Genomic DNA, 18873 nt, shown 5'->3' with positions numbered 1-18873 from the left:
CATATATTGGGTATTTACTGAAAATGCAGATTGCAGAAGGACTAATAGTGATTTGTTTTTTACAAGGAAGGTATATGTAAAACTGCATCCATTACGTAGACATGTTTATATATGTGTAGAAACAGGTCTGGAAGCTTACTTGCCAGTTCATGGTAACACTTATAATTGAGGAGTGGGGTCAGGACTGGGGGTCAGAGGCTTACAGTGCTTACTTCATGTATTTCCAAATTATTTGTGTTTCATTACAATGGGGCTATATTTTGCTTTAGTTAAGATTTTAATTGAAATAATTTCAAATTCATGTGTAGTTTAAAAATAATACCAACTCCCTTTGGAGTACACATGCTGCGTCCTCTGATCTTATCCCACAATCTCCTGAGCTCCCCTCTTTTTTTAAACCTGTTTTCTTTCTGTTACTCATATTAAGTAAACTCTGTTGTTCTCATGATCACTGATTCTATACCCTGAAATCCTCTCTCTGGCACTGAACCCTTCCCGTGAAGTGTTTTGTTTTGTTTTTAATTTCTGTTACTATATTTTTCAATATAACCATCTCATTTGACAATTGCTGAGCTCAAACAGTTTAAAACAAGGCTCTGACCTACCTGTCAGTGTAAAGCAGAAAGTAGGAACTATACATTTGCCTACGAAGAGGTAAAAATCCAACAATTCTCAGGAATAGCAAATTTTCCTTGGCTAGGTCTTAGAAGAAATTTCTAACCAGAGGAGCTAGTGAGAAATACGGAAAGCTCTTAGAATAATTAACAAGCAGTACAATACAGATAGCTGTTAGAATAATTAACAAGCAGCTTTAAATGCATTCCACATATGACAGAGAAAATAATGTGAAAATCTAAAAGAAAATCTAAATGATGATTCAATTGGAATTTATAATCACAATCATCACATTTGACAAGGAGAAACTTTATTACAGGAAATAGAAAGTCTTAGAAATGAGTTGGAGTGAGCAAAGAATTTAGTTCCACGGAATCTCCAGACTGAAAGGAAGAGCTGTAGTTACTTACATTGTGATGGTGTAAAATTATGTGGGATGGTGGCCGGTGCTTAAGTAACTTCCCACAGGTAGAAAGGACTTTTGGCCTTAATTAAGATACTTCGTACCCAACCAGTTTGTTGAAGCATGTGTGTCTGTGGGTTTCCTGACCAGACCTGCAGGGAAAGAGAACTCCCTGGAAAGTCAGACAGCTACATAAAAATGATTGAATACCATATCCAGGGAATGTGGGGATAAGAGAAGCACCCTGGGGAGGTCAGCAGCAGGGACACTGGCGGGAATGATGTGTTATACGTGGTTTCCACTGGTCGGCCTTCAGGGCTTAGTAACAAGCAGAAGATTTAATTGCGGAGAAGGTCACTATGTTGTAGCTGTAACACTATTTGGAAACCGAACACGCATCATTTCTGAGACAGCAGAGGATGGTCCTTGATGTCAAAATAGGAGAGGACATCATGAGCACGAGAGTGACCGGGACAGGTGGAGATCGACGTTGCTGGAGAACACGTTCATCCAGGAGAATGAACAGGGCTGCCCAGCTGTAGGGAAGACTCAGGCAACCAGGAGAATGACGTAGTCAATGTTCTGGGGTGAAGCGATCTGTGAGAAGTTATCCGAAAACAGTGCATTATTGAAAGCTTTCTTGTCTGTAAGTATTATCAGGTAAAAAAGGCAATGTAAAGATACCAAGACATTAATAAAAAATTATGGCGTAGGAAGGGGATCACAGGTTTTAGGACAGCAACCCAACAAGACCACTGATCTCAAAAAGAGGTGAGAAAGGAGCTCTAGAGCACTGATAGAGTTTGAATTTTCAACAACAGACATTTCTCCTGCTATTAAAAGGAAAGATTAGAATATGAATGTACAGATGGCATAAACCCTGATATGCATCAATTAGAATTTTATTTTTCTATAACCTCATTCTGTATAATGATAGAACTCTCAAGTAGTTCAAGAGTCTGTCTTCCGTTTTCCTGGTCTCCGTTTCTCACAAACTGGGGCACTGTTCAGGGATCCTTTGCTTCTGCCTGTCTGCCAGCAGCTCTGTGACCCTTCTATGACACTCACAGAAACCATCCTTCCACTTTTAAGCCCACACCAAGCCCAGGAATCTCTCAAGACTGTCTTATTGCTGGGTATGTATCCAAAGGAAGGTGAATTGATATGTCACAGATACATCTACAGTCCCATGCTTGATGGGTTACTATTCAGAACTGGCAACAAACAGAAGCAATCGAAGTGTCTACCGGAGAATGAATGGACAAAGCAACAGCATACACGTCCACGGGAAGCACTGTTCACCAATAAAGAAGGATGAAACCCTGTCATTTGTGACAACTTGGGTGGAATTGGAGATCATTATATTAAGAGAAACAAACCAGGCACGGACAGACAAATACCGCATTATCTCACTTGCGTGTGGAATGCAACACAGTGGATCTCGTAGAAGTTGGGAATAAAATGATGCTTCACAGAAGACCAGGAGCATAGTGGGAGGGAGGGATGGAGAAAGGCTGGTCAACGGGCATGATGTTACAGTTAGACCAGAGTAAGGAGTTTGATGTGACGGTACGGTAGAGCAACTACGGCTAACAGTGGTGTGCTGTGCACCTCCGAAGGCTGGCAGAAACAGTTTTGAATGTGTTTACTATGAAGAAATGATAGGTGCTTGAGAGAAAGGTTTTAGCCTGATTTAAATAAACATTATGTAATGTTTACACATATTGAATTATCACAGGCTATCCTATTAATGCATACAATTTTGTTTTATGTTATCAGTGAAAATTTAAAAATCAAATAAATAGATACAAAACCGTACACACAAAAGATGAAGCGAATGAACCAGATTTGTGTACCTTCAGGATCCAAGACATTTCTTCATTCCTCACAACAGGCTTTTTAAATGTAGACATTGTTTCTCCACTTTAAGGAAGGAAAAAAACTGAGGCTGTGCGCGGTAATGTAATGTACGGGCTCGTCCTACTGACCCTACTGTTAGTCAGTGGCTGAACTCTTCCTTCTGAACTGTACTATTCACCCTCTCGCCAAAGCAAGGCTGGAGGGCAGAATCAGTATGAACGACATGCAGAGAAAGCCCCAGGTGGAGAGCTTGTGGGGTAGAGAAAGGTAGACAGTGGTAGTGGGCGAAGGGAGGGGGCGGTGCTTATAGGCGGAAGTGTCTCGGAGGAGCACGGCGCAGCATGTGAGAAGCAAGAGCAGCACCTGTAGAGGGAATTCAGAACTAATCCCTGATGTCAGGGATGGGCTGGGGAGTGAAGAGAGTTATATCCCTAGAAAGCGTAGCAGAAAAGCCAATGATCATGACAATTAACATGGGATGGTAAATAGAAGCCTCATATTTTTAGTAAGGAAAACATCTTTAAATTCCTAAGTGAAATGATATTTTGTAATGATGAAGCTTGGTAGAATATCAGAAATGTGAACCTAGCACATAATCCTCTATAACTTTTCCGTGTTCCTCTTAATATCTCTTATCAATAAATTTGAATCCCAAAATAACAAGAAGTTAAAGAAGTCTGTAGTTTAGCAATCTAGAAATAATCGTGGGCTGAAGGCACCAGATCTTTTTCCTCATTATGTGTAGGGAGAAAGAAACAAAAAGTCAAAGACTGTACAGAAGCAAACATGTGACGCTGTAGTGATGAGATGTGGTTTCAAATAAATACGCATTGTGTTCTGTGTGATTTTAGGTGAAGGAATTGTTATATTATATAATAACCAGTTGATTGGGAGCCTCAGCAAGATTGTAATAGTATGGCAGCACAGTGGGGATGCTGTGAATGTAACCAGCCATTCCAGCATCTTCATTTATTCAATAGATCTTTATAGGGCAGCTAATTTTATGACAGAAAATTATTTGTTTTTGTTTTGTTTTTTTTGTTTTGGTTTTGGTTTTTCTCCGGTACCGGAACCGAACTCACGACCTTGCGCTTGCCAGGCAGGCGCTTTTGCCGCTGAGCTAAATCCCCAGCCCCGACAGAAAATTATTTGGATCAGGATAAGCCACACTACGTGGCAATAATGAAAACACCCCAACCCATCCTGAATCTCAATTGCTTTAACTCAGTACAAGTCTCTTACCTTAGTTTAATGCATGTTTAGGCAGTTCTCCATGTTGCAGTGTAGACTGCTTCACTCTTTTAACCTAAGCATCTTAATCCAAAATCCCCATAAGGCTCACCATAGCAGAGAAAGAAGTGTCCAGAGCTGCTATAGGCAGTTATCTGAAAGTGATACCCGTCAATCAGCTTGCACTTCATTGGCCAGTGTTAGTCCTGCGGCCTCACCCCACCGTGAGAGGGTAAATATGGAGTCTTCTGTGCTGTGTGCCCAATTAGAAGAACTGGGTATTGTTTTTTGTTTTTTTTGTTTTTTGTTTTTTTGGTTTTGGTTTTTCTCCGGTACCGGAAACCGAACTCACGACCTTGCGCTTGCCAGGCAGGCACTTTGCCGCTGAGCTAAATCCCCAGCCCCAAGGGTATTTTTGAACACAAGTAATGTCTACCAGTTACTCACAGGCACTGGGTACTTAGTGCTAAACAAAGCAGGCATCATTTACCCTTCCCGCATGGAACACTCAGTCTTAGTGCCATGTTCCCGAGGACACTAATGTCTATGAAGAACCAGATTTCAACCGAAGCCAGGCAAGAAACTAGATCGCAGAGGTTGCGTTCAGTATGTATTGAGTAACGTGGGAAAACGGGAAAGAGTAACAGTGTAATATAAGTGACAAGTATGGAGAACTTAAGAATCCTCAATAAATATTTACTGAATGAATGTTAAGTGAGAAATAAGAAGAAATTTAGCTCTCAGAAATGAAACAGGGAAGGCAACAGAGAGAGACAGATATAGGAAGAAAAAACACATGGAAACAGTTTATGCTTTTCAAATGTTCTGAATAATATTTGGGAATAAAAGCTGTTCTTGCTGTATCTACTGCTTCCAGTAAGCCTGGAATATTTCCGTGCTGGTCTCTTCTGCCATAGTGCGGGCGCAGAAGAACGGCTTCCCAGCCAGACTGTCTCACTCTTACCTAGTCAGGAGCAGGAAGATAGTGGCGTAATCCGCACCTGACTGTCTCCTGGCATGTTTTGTGATAAAACAAGTTCACTTGATTGGCAGTTGTCAAATACAGAGGAGGCACAAGACAGTACACTGCTGTAAAGCCTTAAAACATTACGAAGTGAAGCAAAAAGCTTATAAATGCAGTTCATTTCTGAAATATTAGAGGTGGTTTCCTAAAATAATTAAAAATGGTTTACATACAGTGGTTCTTGAAGAAAAGAGATGACACATGGGGGGAAAACATTTATAACAACTCCAAACATAAATCCTTTTAACATGTTGGTATATTTTACCTCAAATGTTTTTCTAGGCACATATCCATTTGTTTTACGAAAGCAGATTATATAATACATATTACTCTGTCATCTCAATTCTACTTGAGAGTATTACATGAATATTTTTCCATGTCAAGAAATATATTTCTGGAACATTATGTTTAATGACTACATGCTATTGTATCACATGTGTGTCAAAACATACTCATTTACCCCATTAGATTGTTTACAGGTAGTTGCCATTATAAACAAAACTGTTGCGAACATACTCCAGCTGAATTTTAGTATACATCTTTATTTTATAGACTAAGTTTTCTAAATTGAAGTTATTGATGTAGATGTTATACACATTTTAAAGTTTATCGTGTATATTATCAAACTGCTCTCTACAAAGTTGTTTTAACTTGCAGTCCTACCAACAGTGGATGAGAACAAAAGGGTTTTGGGGTGAATAAATCTACAATAAATCTGCAAGGATGGTTCTGGAATATGTGTGTATTATTAAATATGTGTTTAATCTGGACAGCTATTAGCAGAAAAGGACACTCTGAATATTATCTTTTAAGCTTCCATCTTATATTTAATGCTTTGTGCTAAAGTTGGAAATATAAAAGTTTCACATTAGATTTCTTAGAAGCGAATTTGAAACAGATCCACATATTCTGCGAAATGGGTTCATTGATAGCATGGAAACTGCGGTAAGATCCATGGATGGTTCACTGAATATCTTGAATGGGTTCTTTGCTTAGCAAAGTGTATTGAGGTCTGCCATTTAATATCATCCATGCCTATTATGTGAGTAATATTTATGCACATCATTAATCCTTGCATGTTAGGCAATTTCCCACTTCTCTAAAAAGAAAAGAAAAAAATTTTAGCTGAATCAATTATTTCAAGCTTTCAATGGCATGATAGAATAACTGTGTATGTATTTACAATATGTAATGTACTCATTTAGACACAAATAGTTCTTTAAAGTATATGTTATGAGGAATATTTTTAGGATTATTGCTCTTTTCCCATCCTTGCATTTCAGGAAGCACTTCTGGTCCCGCCCCTTTCCCAGGCATTCTTGACGTGAGAGCAGTGCCACCTTTAGAGACAGCTGGCCTGCTTCCACCACCTCTCATACGGAACTCCTTCTGTGTCACTGAGAGGGCAGGATTTTGTGAAACTGTATTTGATGCCATCATTAGAAATCTTTTTCCAAGCTATAAAAGCTGAGTTACTACTCATTATCTCTAGTACCCACTTACTCTGCTACTTGCTTTCATCAAAATCCAACATTCACAATTACTCGGTCGTACCTCCCCAATGTTAGCTCAATGTTAAATTCCTTTGCCTCCATTTCTTCCAGTCTCATCAAGTGAAGGACTGTTAAAAGCATCAAAATTCTCATCAGCTGATGACGTTTCAGGCTAATCTACCTTCCTCAGAGTACTGTACTTTGTTCAAAATAAATTAATAGACAGTGCCTTATACGATGAGTCTTGTAGATGTGTTAGTATAAATGCCTCTTTTTCTAAGGGATAATTTTGGGAAAGAAAAAGCTCACTTTTATGTTCAGCCATATATTTAAACAACAACAACAAAAAGGAATTCACACAAATCTCTTGCATGTTTTTATGCAAAGTTACTACTGAATATGAAGGTGCTTGTACACACCTATAAGAAGTATTTAAAGAAGGCAGTAGAATTTTAATACATTTATCTTGTTTGGGCACATGGAAAATAAGAGATCATGAAGGTGCTGCTTTGAAAATACTTTAAAATCTTTGAAGAACTGTATTCTCTACCCAATTAAATGCCCCCTCACCCCAAACTACGTCTACTTTTGAAAGAGAGAGAGAGAACTTAGAGTAGATGGTGTCTTGGTAATCCACAGCCAAAATTTTTAGAACTCAAAATGAAAAATTAAGAGACTTGAGTGGCTAGATTTCCCTGTAGTGTTACTCCCTTTTTTACATATATTATATTATTTCCAGTCTTCTCGTCCACATATTTCCAAGAGAATCAGACACAAAAGAACATTTTACAAATAGGGTGGCAGCTACTGGATTGATAACAGTTGAACATAGCATATGGTATACGCTTTCCTCTCACAGTGTTCAGAGCCTTGTCCTTGCCCACAGCAGTAGTATATAAACGAGAACTATCCAGAACCTTCTCAGTGGTGCATGTGTGCAATTCACGTCACCCTAAAAAGCAAGAAGCACTTTGCCATTGTGTCCTGATTATTTGGAGTAAATCAAACTGAGAGACTAAGAGCTTAAAATAAGTTGTTATAGAGCTCTAATTCTATAAAATCTTATAATTTCATAATATGATAAATGCCATTTAAAATGTTAATTAAAAGATGCATTTGTTTTAATTCATGATACTGAAAATATTGACTGAATTGTGAATTAACACATTTAGGGGTGCAGATGTCATTTTTCATGAGATTTCCTGAATGATGTAATTTTCATATTTCTTATAGCAGTTTAATCAATTTACAGATTTATTTTACATAATTAGTTGGTAAATGAGAAATTTCATTGCTGGTATATAACTATTTTTCTGTAATATAAAAAAGGAAATTAAAATTCTGAATTATAAATAAAAAACAAATATTTTGAAGACATCTGGTCTACATCTGTCTGAAATAAGATAATTTAAAACAGTGTAATTAAATGCAAGAAATACTGAAATATTCACACCTTATAATGTAAAAAGCTCATTTTAGTGTGATTTCTTGAATTTGAGAATTTTTTGAAATTGTAATGTCCTTTAACATTCATTCTGTCATCAGAAAGAAGACTGACACACTAAACAAAACTAACCTGTTTTTCAAATCCTACACTAAGTGAAAGTATTGTCTTTATTACTCTTCTTTTATGTGTTGAATAACTTCCACTTGTAAGTAAATATTCAGCAGACATAGACTCAGACTATAATTCTGAGACTCATAATTTGCCACTCAGTTATTTAAAATGAGATATTAGGGAAGGGGTCTATGATCTCACTCTCTAAATTGTGTTTTCCGTCTAAGCACAAAGATGCTTAGTAAATGTGGAAGAAAGGCGTCCAGACCTGTGGAAATGAAAGGCACTTTAAGTATTTCTCATGACCTATAGAGAATCATCCTTTGAAGATTGGTCTTTCCTTTAAAAAATGTTTTAAATGAAAACTTTTGGAAGAAAGCAAGCACTATATAATTCTGTAGTCCAAACTTGAAATGTTAAAAAAAATTCTCTGCTAACAAAGGCTGCAGAGCCTTTTAAATCCAATGCAACTGGGTTTGGAGAAAGATCAGATCTTGCTGAAAGATCAGAAAGAGAAGTCTGTGGATGTTAAAACACTCAGTGCTGATGCTACAGTATGAGGTTTAGGGAAAAGTTTCTGTTTGAATGCTAGAGGCTCCCCTAACCCACAACAGACCCCGAAAAGAACAGGCAGTGTTTTCTACCCTAAGGTTGTATATACTAATGCAAGTTATGTTCTGTGTGTTTATTTCCAGGGAGCATGACAAAGATCCAGAGGGGTTTTTTAAGGTATTAATACATCTAAAGAGCTTAGGACTCAATTTCCACGTCTCCGTTCTTGGAGAGACTTTTACAGACGTCCCAGGTACCTCTTCTGAATTTCTTAATTGTATTTTTATAGATGACTTTAAGCCGCACAACTCAAGTATTAATTTCCATGTTTTTCTTTGTTAGAATAATCAAGATGAGCGCTGTTAACCCAAAGATTATAGCATGGCATTAAAGTCAGATTCAATTAAAAAAAGACTTAAGTAAGCATTCTTTGATTTAAGTTGAGAACATGAAGTCATCTCTTTTATCAAATATAGTTTATACAATGCATCTTGATGTAAATAAAATATGTTGCTGTAGGCATCTTCACACTTAAGAAAGTGGGAATTTGTAATTGGATGTCCAACCTCTCACCTCTAGGGTCACTGGTTTGAATCCTGCTCACATTGGTAATGACCAAAACACATTACCATCTGTTAGGTGGCCTGTGTAACACATTTTGGCATCTAACTTGTGATGTGGCGCAGACAACAGTCCATGTCACTGATCTATGCATTTTTTTATTGAACTTAGGAAAGACAAAAATTGAAGCTATTAAAGTAGTAAGCCACACAGACTTTTCTCAGCCGTTTCTTTCACCCTGCGTTCTCACTGGTCATGTCTGGGTCAGTAAAGTGAGCGTTCTGACACCTCTCACAAGTACTTTAAGCACATGCGTTCTTGTTTTTAAAGCTTTGGTACTGAGTATTGTTTGAAAACCAAACATAAAGGCAACAAAGTTAAGAAATGACCTTTGTTCAGAAATGCTCTTTGCCATCATGCATTAGAACACTTGAGGGCCACAAAGTCAGGTATACTTTCCTCAAGCACTTGACTCTAGTTCAGGGCCAGGAACTACACGGTCCTGTGCTCATCCACCTCCTCTGCTTTGGCCTGTCTTCTGTCCTCTGCACCTATGAAACTGACATTTACTTGACTTCCCCTGTGGCACCAGGCTTCTTTAGAGGCCATTTGACATTTAGCTCTGTTTCATCCTTTTGATCTCAACTCTGGGGCCTTGGCTTTCAGCACTTTGTATTTTTCTTCATGGTGTTACCTCAGTTTCAAATTATCCTACATATGTGTAAATGTTTTTACCTCAGCCCTACACACGGACACACACTCTGGAATGGAGGTTGTGTTGGGACCAGAGAGTGTGTCTGTACCATCTGTCACTATACCCAAAACCAAGTACGGTGACCAGCTCCCCACTGCAGCTCGGTGAGGATTTATTACATAGACAGGTAAAAATAATGTAAGCGCTTGCCTTCAAGGACTGTATAGCTTTGTTAAGGAGGAGACATTTGTGCTAACCACACACACAGACACACACACACACACACACACACACGCACAAACAGAATAAAACACGAGATAATCCAGTAATACATTAGTATTGACACATGGGACTAAGAGTGTTAATTGAAGAACTAGTAGAGTAGTCAAAACTATCTGAGTAGCCAGTGTTAAAAATGATTGATTAGATTATTCCAAAATGGGAAACACCGTGGGCAAAACATGTAGAGACAAATGTTTTAGATTTTGTGTCTAAATGAGAGAAAGATTTCAATGCATAGTTCTGTGAAGTCATTAATCTAAGTAGAAGAGGAGATTCTGCATGCAGACTTTGTAGTATGTTATTACCTGCTTTACATGGGCTGTGAAAGGTCAAACTAGGGAGGATCTTGATCACCAAGAAAGTTAGGTAAAGGCTAAGAAAGGGACTCTACGTTAAAATAGGAAGTGAAGAAGATGCAACTTGTATCTTATGAAACTGCACCTTGAAATGCTCCCCAGGCAGAATCATAGTAAGACGGTGGGATGGTGATCCCAGTGTTATTCTGTGACATGGTGGCTGGAGAGGTTGTGAAGAGACTGTGTGAGAGAAGTTTTCAAGGAAAACAGAGAGGAATTTGGTAGATTGATAACTATAGAGAAAGGAGGAAAGAAAACAAATCAGATTATTTGCAGTGGTGGCACATCAGTTTGCTTATGCCTCTCTGAGCGGGCTGTGGATGGCCTGAGAAAAGAGGCAAGGTTCAGATATCATTAGTTTCAGTAATGACAGGGCCTATCTTACTGCTTCCTGTAGCATCACTTCAGCATACTTCCCCCAGTGGATGGGGGCTGCCACAGTAAGCAGGCCTCCAGGCCCCCAGCAGGAGCTCTGACTTGGAGAGACACATATAACTAGCAGGCACCTCGGATGCTGTGGCGTACTTGTGCGGTACTATGGAAGCCTGCAGGAAGGGAGATCACATTGTTTCTGGACATGCTCCCTTTCCTCTCCTGACTAAAGCTTCTTTTCGACTCCGGCGCTGACCCATCTCTGTCATTTCAAGGGTAAACCAGTTCTTCATGGCTGCCATGCTTCACCTTGCACTTTTGGGGAACAAGTGTTGAAGGATGCAGGAGGCTGGTAGCTTCCCAGTTTGTGCCTTAGGGAGTCCAGTTAGCTAATCTGCACTCTACAGGCTTCCTGACACGCCATCCTGGGTGACTTCAGCCATTCTTATCACACCTTTGATTTTTGTTTGATTTTTTTTTTTAAGCATACTTATATAGCATTTACTGTAATCCAGGCATTATTCTAAGCCATTTGCAAATATGAACTCCTTAAAGCCTCATAATAATTCTATTCAGTGTTATTATCTCCATTTTTTCCCAGGTGGGGAACCTCAGAGAAATTAAGTAAGGTCGCTCAGCTACGTAGTGTTGTAACCACACGCTTAACTGCATTTTCACGTCCTTGTTTTCAGGGCCTCCTGTTTATCTAACTTTAAGCATTTTTTTCTCAGTTCGCCATCCAGCGCTCATCTCTTACCTAACCCTTCCACAAACGAGCTTGCCTCACAGACATGCTTTTCCCCGCCTGCTCCCTCTTCTTGGTCTGCGTTAGCCTATTTCAGACCTAGATAATAAAACCGATCGTGTGTCATATGATATTATATGGTATGTGATATTGTACCAGTCAGAAGAATTTGTCTTAACACTGTTAACATTTTTAGGGCAGCGGTTTCCTTATAAACAATTATAACCACAATTATTATTACATTGATAACTACAGTTTATTGAAAGCTTCTTACCTGGTCCTCTTCCTGGTTATTTCATACCATGTTCATGATCATCCCAGCGAAGTAGATATTGCTGTCTCTTTTTTTTTTTTAGCAGAGAAACAGAATCTGAATCACTTTGATTAGCTGCCTATAACTGAGTCAGGATTTCTCTTTCACATACAAGGTTAGGTGGAATGGAAAAACAGGCATAATACATGACAGCATGACTACTAATTGATCTTTTCACAACTTCATTCTTCTCCACACAGCTTTTGGGGAAGACAGCATTGCTGAGTGATGGTGTCAGTGCCACCTAGATTTACCATAGCTCTTTCTGATGATGCAAACCATCAGCATTAAATTTATTTGGAAGAAATTTAAAATATAAAACAGCAACTTTGTGGAGTCTCTATGCTGTTGATTATTTTCAAGCAAAAATTGTCATGTGGCTTTTATAATCCTTTTTGTGAAAAGGGTAGTAGAATTAACCACCAACTAGTCCAATCATTTAAATGTTAGATCACCAAAAGTTGCATGTTTTTCATTAGTTTTTATACAATAATATACCAGGAAATAGAAAGTGACAATTTTTGTGCAATTTATTCAATAACTGACCAGTTGAAATGATATCTGTCCAAGCAATGCTCGAGATAGTCAGTACGTAAACAAATGGGCTGCCCTAGTAATGCTCAGGGTAAACTGTTAAGTGGTTAAGATAGTCAGTTGTAATTTGTAGCTCTAACATTTATAGCTCTTCTATATCATTCCTTCACTGTACAAAAGAGGAGAGTGATCAGTGAGCATTAGTGACTTCCCAGAGGCTTCACAGCTGGGCAGTGTGGCAATACGGGCAGTCAAGAGGGACAAGTTTAGGCATGGAACTTGAGAATCAGTCTCCTGATCCCTAGACATTTCAGATGAAATAGTGAATAAAGCAGATATTTTGTGTGAAATTTGGAACTGTAGTCCAGGGTGTTTTTCAATCACCTATTGGAACGCTGCTTAAAATGTTAGAACTGTCATTTCTTGGGCTCTTTGCATAAGCCAGGTGCTGTTCCAAATCCTTTTGGTGTGCTCACTTTCGACCACATATACTAAACGCTTTTGCACTGCCTTATCTGTACTGCACAACAGCCCCGTAACTTGGAATTCATTCTGTGCCTTAGTAAGTTCTAAGGCAAGATAACTTAAACTTTGCCAGAAACCTCCCAGCTCGTTACTTAGGAAGCCATAAACCTTGTCTGTCTGTGTCAAGGCTGTTACTCAGCCTGTGCTCTACCTGGATATCCACAAAAATATGGATGACAAATACCTTTTATAGGTAAGAAATCAGGAGGTAACAGTAATAGAAAATTCCTGAACAATCGTATGAATAATTTCCATTCTTTATGACAATGTTCACAAACAGAAAGCTAGAAAGAACAAAAGCTTCAGTTATTTCCTAAACAGCACCCCACCCTTATAAATGTTGCAATGCATCCCTTCTTTCTTTGGTCCGTCTTCATCACAACAAAGGTGTCGAAACCAGTATGAAGTGGAAAAATATCCAGATAACATGTGTCACCTGTTATTGTTCAGTAAATATTTTAATGAACAAATGAATGAGTTGGGCAAATAAAACATTTAAATTTACATCCCATATCAGATCTGTAGAAACATGAGTTGAAGCCATTTCCAAATACTAAACAGCCAGTGAGTAAATTGAGAGATTTTTCAGGACAAAGCCCCAAGTATAAGCAAGTTCTAGATGCTTTTATTTACATTAATCTGTTTTAATATTATGCCCTTAACTTTACGTAAGTGTTTTCTATTTTTTTCTCATTTCTCAGTTCTTAAGCCCGTCAGAGTAAGCTAGATTATGATAAGGTAAAAGAAAATTTAATATCTCAGTATCTTAAACCACATAGGACTTGTCTCTTGTTTGCATCGTAAGCTCTTAACAGATGAGCAAAAATGTGTTCTACTTCCTGTGGCCACTCCAGGACCCCAGCAATCACATCTCAAACATTGCAGTTACCGGAAGGAGCAGAAAACGCAGAATTCCTCCTGTCAGTAATCAGAGGCTCCTACTTGGAAGTAGAACATGAGGGTCCACCTGACTTGGTGGCCAGAACATTCGCAAGTCCCCGACCCGTAATAAGGAGGGTCAGAAATGCAGTTGTGCTGTATGCCAAGAATGGAGCAAACGAGAAATACGTGTTGACCTGGGCTATTGACCACTATACCTCATTAATACACATCATGGTCCTTGGCTCCTCAGAGAGAAAACCAAGCCTGTGCTAAGTCTCTTCCTTAATGTGGGTGAGGCTCTCCAGTTTTGTCAAGTGCTTTGCAAATACAAGTTTTGCGTTAGCCTTTGTGCTGAGAGGAGCTCAGCTGGTATCTGGTCGCATTTAGCAGCTGTGTTCCATAAGGCAGAACCATTATGAAGTGGAAGTGGTCTCTGTGAAATGGAATTGATTATCATTTACAGGTGACTTTGCATTTTGAAAGATGATAGTTATTGTCAACCAGGAGTGTTTCCGCTTCTCCCCAGAGGACATTTGACAGTGTTGAGTGACATTTTTAACTGTCAGGACTATGGAGTAGGTGGTGATACTCCTCGCATCTAGTGAGCAGAAGCCAGAAAAGCTGCTGAACACCGTACGGTGCACAAGATGGCCCCACAATGAAGATTCATCTAATCTAAAGCATCAGTAGTGCCACAATTGAGAAACTGATTTACAGGAATTACGAACAGCAAACCAGGAGCTCAGTCATGTGGGTCTCTAGGTTAACCTCAGCTAACCCATCTGCACAATAAAAAGGAGGAGATGGGAAAGGGAAATCATAATAAAACCACCTGCCCTGTTCACTTCAGTAAGTTCTAATGAGGGTTTCAGCACAACTAGAGAATTTGGAGAAACTGCTTTCCTAACTACTGTGCAGATTTTAAGATTCATGGGCTTCCCTTCCGAGTTTGTATATGGAGTGAGTTTTTAATGCATTTGGATCCAAAGAAGATATTATTGATGCTGTACCTTAAAAGTTCATTTTATTTTTATGTAGAAAATTAAAAAGTCATTCTGCTGCATAAACCATCTGGACCAAGCTATGTGTTACAAACAGACCAAGAAGCCTAGAAGCTCCTCAATGCAACTGTTTACATTGGGCCAGTTTTCATGACAAGGTCACATTGTTAGGCTTTAAGAGATGAACTTTTTTTAAAAAAAGCAAATACTTAAGATACCAAATAATGGAATGTGTTTGTGTACTGAATAATTTCCCACAAGTGATAATTCTAAACAAAATATTCTTCTCTGTGAAGAGGCTTACAGAAGTCCATACTGTAGACGTGATAGGACAAGAGAGTTTTAACTTTCGACATGAAGGCTGCCAGAAAGGTTGCGAGGAAACCAGAAACCTGAACTACGGTTTTGGCAGACAGAAGTCTTGCTGGTTCACCTTTAATTTAAGGTTAAGAACAGTGTGTGGAAAGCTTCTGGTTAGTATCTGGCATGACAGTGGTTATTACTGTGATCTTGGCATATTCCTGATTCTTAGCTCTGGAGTCAAATGTTGGATAATTAGATGGTATTTCCCTTCCCGCCCACGCCCTCCTTCGCTACTATCTCATTTTCAGCAGCACAGCTACACGAAGGGCAAAATTCTAGGGAGGTTCTAGGTACACAAATAACTTATTCACATTAATATAAATTAAAGATTACTGCAAGGGCAACCCAGCAGAAGAAAAGCTATCAGTAATTTGAGTAATGTGGAATTATAAGATTATATTGGACAAGTACTGTACTAGTAATGTTGGGTAAAGTCACTCTCTCAGACCATACCATTCCCTAAATATATGCCTTTCCTTGTAATTTTTAAGAAATGTTATCAGTATTCATTCACTAGTATAGAATTATTTACTGAGTTCCTCTTACGCCCTGACACCATTTAAAGTATTGTGAATACCAAGCGAAGAAAACATATTTCTCCCTTCTGGAATCTTACAATCTTGTTGAGAAACAAAAAATGTTTATATATTTATATTTTACTATAACATACTCTTGTTTATATTGTAACATTTTAGAAAATTTTGAATACATTATTGTATAATGCTTATAAGCAGTACTTACAGCAATTTAGTAATTTACATAATCAAACAAGTATAACATCCCCAATCTGTAGCTGAAGAAAGTGAGTTATATTAGCTCCACTTCAGAAGCTTGGGTGTAAATTAGATTCTCAGAAAACAGAGCCACCTTCACAGGATTCTTAGAAATACGCATGTAGTTACTTTCCTAAGAATATGATGGGGAAAATCAGTTTCCAAGAATCCCAAATGCAAACTGAAGTCTTCTGTTTCCCAGTCCTTGCTGGAATGAAAGAATCATCAAAACATAATGAGAAAAGAAAGGAAGATTCAAGTATTTGCTCCTGGCAAGAAAAAATAAGGGCTATAGTGAAAATGATGGAATCTCTTAAATGGGCACTTAGAAAAGACACAAGGATATCAGTTGACCCAAAGATCGAGACATTAATAGACAAATGTAAAATTGGAAACCTACTGTAATTTTGAAAGCCTGTAAATGCATGTATGACTTCGGTGGGGTGGAGAGTATCCCCGAGAGACACATCTGAGGAGGTAGCTGCTGTATGGTGCTTTGGTGTTTTCTTTTCGAGTTCCTGTAGTTATACACGGTCCTGATTTAGATTGTGCTATGATCAAGCTAAATTTCCCCCAGCAAGGGCTGTGGTAGAATGCCTGCCTGGTTTTACACGCCTTTTCTGCAGTGTCTATCAGAACAGGAGTCTGACGGAAAGGAGCACGACAGAACGTGAATATCTGGATCCAACTAGTGAGCTTCACAAGCTGTATCTTCCCTTTGCCTAAATTGTTTCATTGGTAAAATGGAAACCATCACAGATATTTGCTGCAACAGAAACAGAACTCATGAATTTACAAGTCCATGGATCCAGTTCCAGCTCTGCCACTGATTAGCTACGTCACCTCTTTCAGCTGTACTCCACTTGTCCATAAAACAGAATCATCCAAAAGAAGTTAGAACTAAAAGAGACTTTACATATTAGGGATTCTCAGCTTTTAAAAGTCAGTCATACAGCCAGGCATGGTGGCGCACGCCTGTAATCCCAGCACTTTGGAGGCTGAGGCAGGAGGATCACTGCGAGTCTGAGGCCAGCCTAGACTCCATAGTGAGCTCAAGGCCAGCCTGAATGACATAGCTAGACCCTGCCTCAAAAAATAAATAGATACATAAATAGCGAGTCATGACCACCCTTAGAGGAGATTTCACATAGTGACATTTCCTGACCTTTTTATTATGATAAGTATCGTAATTAAACCTTTTCAAGGCTCATTGTATTCCTTACCATTCTGCTATCTGCCTGCACTGCTAGTCAGACCCCGACCCTCAGGTGGCTGAGAGCACTGATTTAGAGTAGTTACAGTTGCTCTAGTCACCCTGCTGTGGTTTTGGTCCTGCCATTGCTTCCCATTCTTTGTTAAGCCCCAGATCCCTGTGGAAGTCTTTGTTCTTTCTCACTGAGACCCTTACACACTTCCCCTTAGCTTATGGAGCTGTATAATGTTGCCTCCTGTTCCAGGCTGGAAGCCTTTGCTAACTTAAGCTTCCTAATGTGACCTTCCTATGTCTCCTCTTCTCCCCTCCTTGTCCTTATCAAATCGAGTACAGTCCCATTGGTATGGCCTTCTCAGTGTGACTCTTCACTATAGCAGTTCCCTCTTATCTGCAGAAGATACATTCCAAGATGCCCAATACATTTTTGAAACTGCGGATAGTACCAAAACTTATTTTTCTCGTATATACACAATTAACTGTAATATCCTTTCCATCTTAATGAAGCACTTATCATACAGGGGCCATCTTTTGCATTTTGGTTTGACAGCAAAACCAACATAAATTTCCTTGTTCCTAATTTACAGTTTCATGAATAGAAGAATCATTCTAACCATAGGTCATACCAACCTCAGTGTACAAATTTTTTCTTTCCTTATTAAGTAACAATCTTCCACCTTTTCACTGAAGGAAACACTTTGCAGCTTCTCTTTGGAATATCCGAACTCCCAGCATCACTACTTTTATGCCTAGTGCCTCTGTTAAGTAAAATAAGTGTTATTTGAACAAAAGCTTTGGATACCAGGACAGTCAATCAAATAATCAAGACAGCTACTGAGTGACTATTTGGTAGGTAGTATACTCGGCTTAGATACACTGAACAAAAGGGATGATTCGCATCTAGGGCAAGACAGAGCGGAGCAACAATAGATTTCATCATGCTATTCAGAACAGGCATATGATTTAAAATTTATGAGACTGTTTTCTGGAATGTTCTATTTAATGTTCTCAGACTTCATATGTAACTGAGACTGCAGACACTGTAAATGAAACATCAGAGATGGGAACTACAGTATCTTTGTAGTCTTATTTCAACGCACAGGTATCCTGGCTGTAGCTAAGGTTCCTCAGTGTTCCCAGAGTCACCACCAAAAGTCTTTCCTTTACATGTCGGAGCTCGATGCACTGTCCAAGAGCCATCTCAGTCACTTTCCTGACCCCTGGAACAATTACGCTGCCGCATTTTGTTGAGGGTCCCTGGTATTCTCCTTAAACTTAGCAGTGTACTTATAATCATCAGTAAGAAGGTCAATAAGGATGTCATATGACCCAGAGACCCTAATACAGTGATGTTTTTGAACTTTTGACCATGAATTCATACCAAGATACATATTTACATTGCAGCTTGGTATATCATGAGGTTAGGTATATTTATAATTAAAATTTTGCATAGTAGAATACATACTAATTATTTTCTTACATTGTAATATTTTCTTTCTTTTCTGATCTATGTCATTTTTTCTGGTC

General features: G+C 38.8%; 1 protein-coding gene across 10 annotated transcripts in view; it reads left to right on the top strand.

Moving 5' to 3' along the window:
• The window catches only part of Gtdc1 (glycosyltransferase-like domain containing 1), a 367853-nt gene that overhangs the window by 333888 nt on the left and 15092 nt on the right, over positions 1-18873 (top strand). For all 10 annotated transcript variants that reach the window (XM_013517454.1, XM_013517453.1, XM_005390785.2 and 7 more), the window contains one exon: positions 8879-8988. In XM_013517454.1, coding sequence (XP_013372908.1) covers positions 8879-8988 — 110 coding nt within the window. The remainder of the gene's footprint in view (positions 1-8878; positions 8989-18873) is intronic.

This window comes from Chinchilla lanigera, unplaced genomic scaffold (genome assembly GCF_000276665.1).
Source record: "Chinchilla lanigera isolate Chin_1 unplaced genomic scaffold, ChiLan1.0 scaffold00039, whole genome shotgun sequence".
Lineage (NCBI taxonomy): Eukaryota > Metazoa > Chordata > Mammalia > Rodentia > Chinchillidae > Chinchilla > Chinchilla lanigera.
The sequence above is the reverse complement of the archived record's forward strand: the minus strand, read 5'-3'. Positions and strand labels throughout refer to the sequence as shown.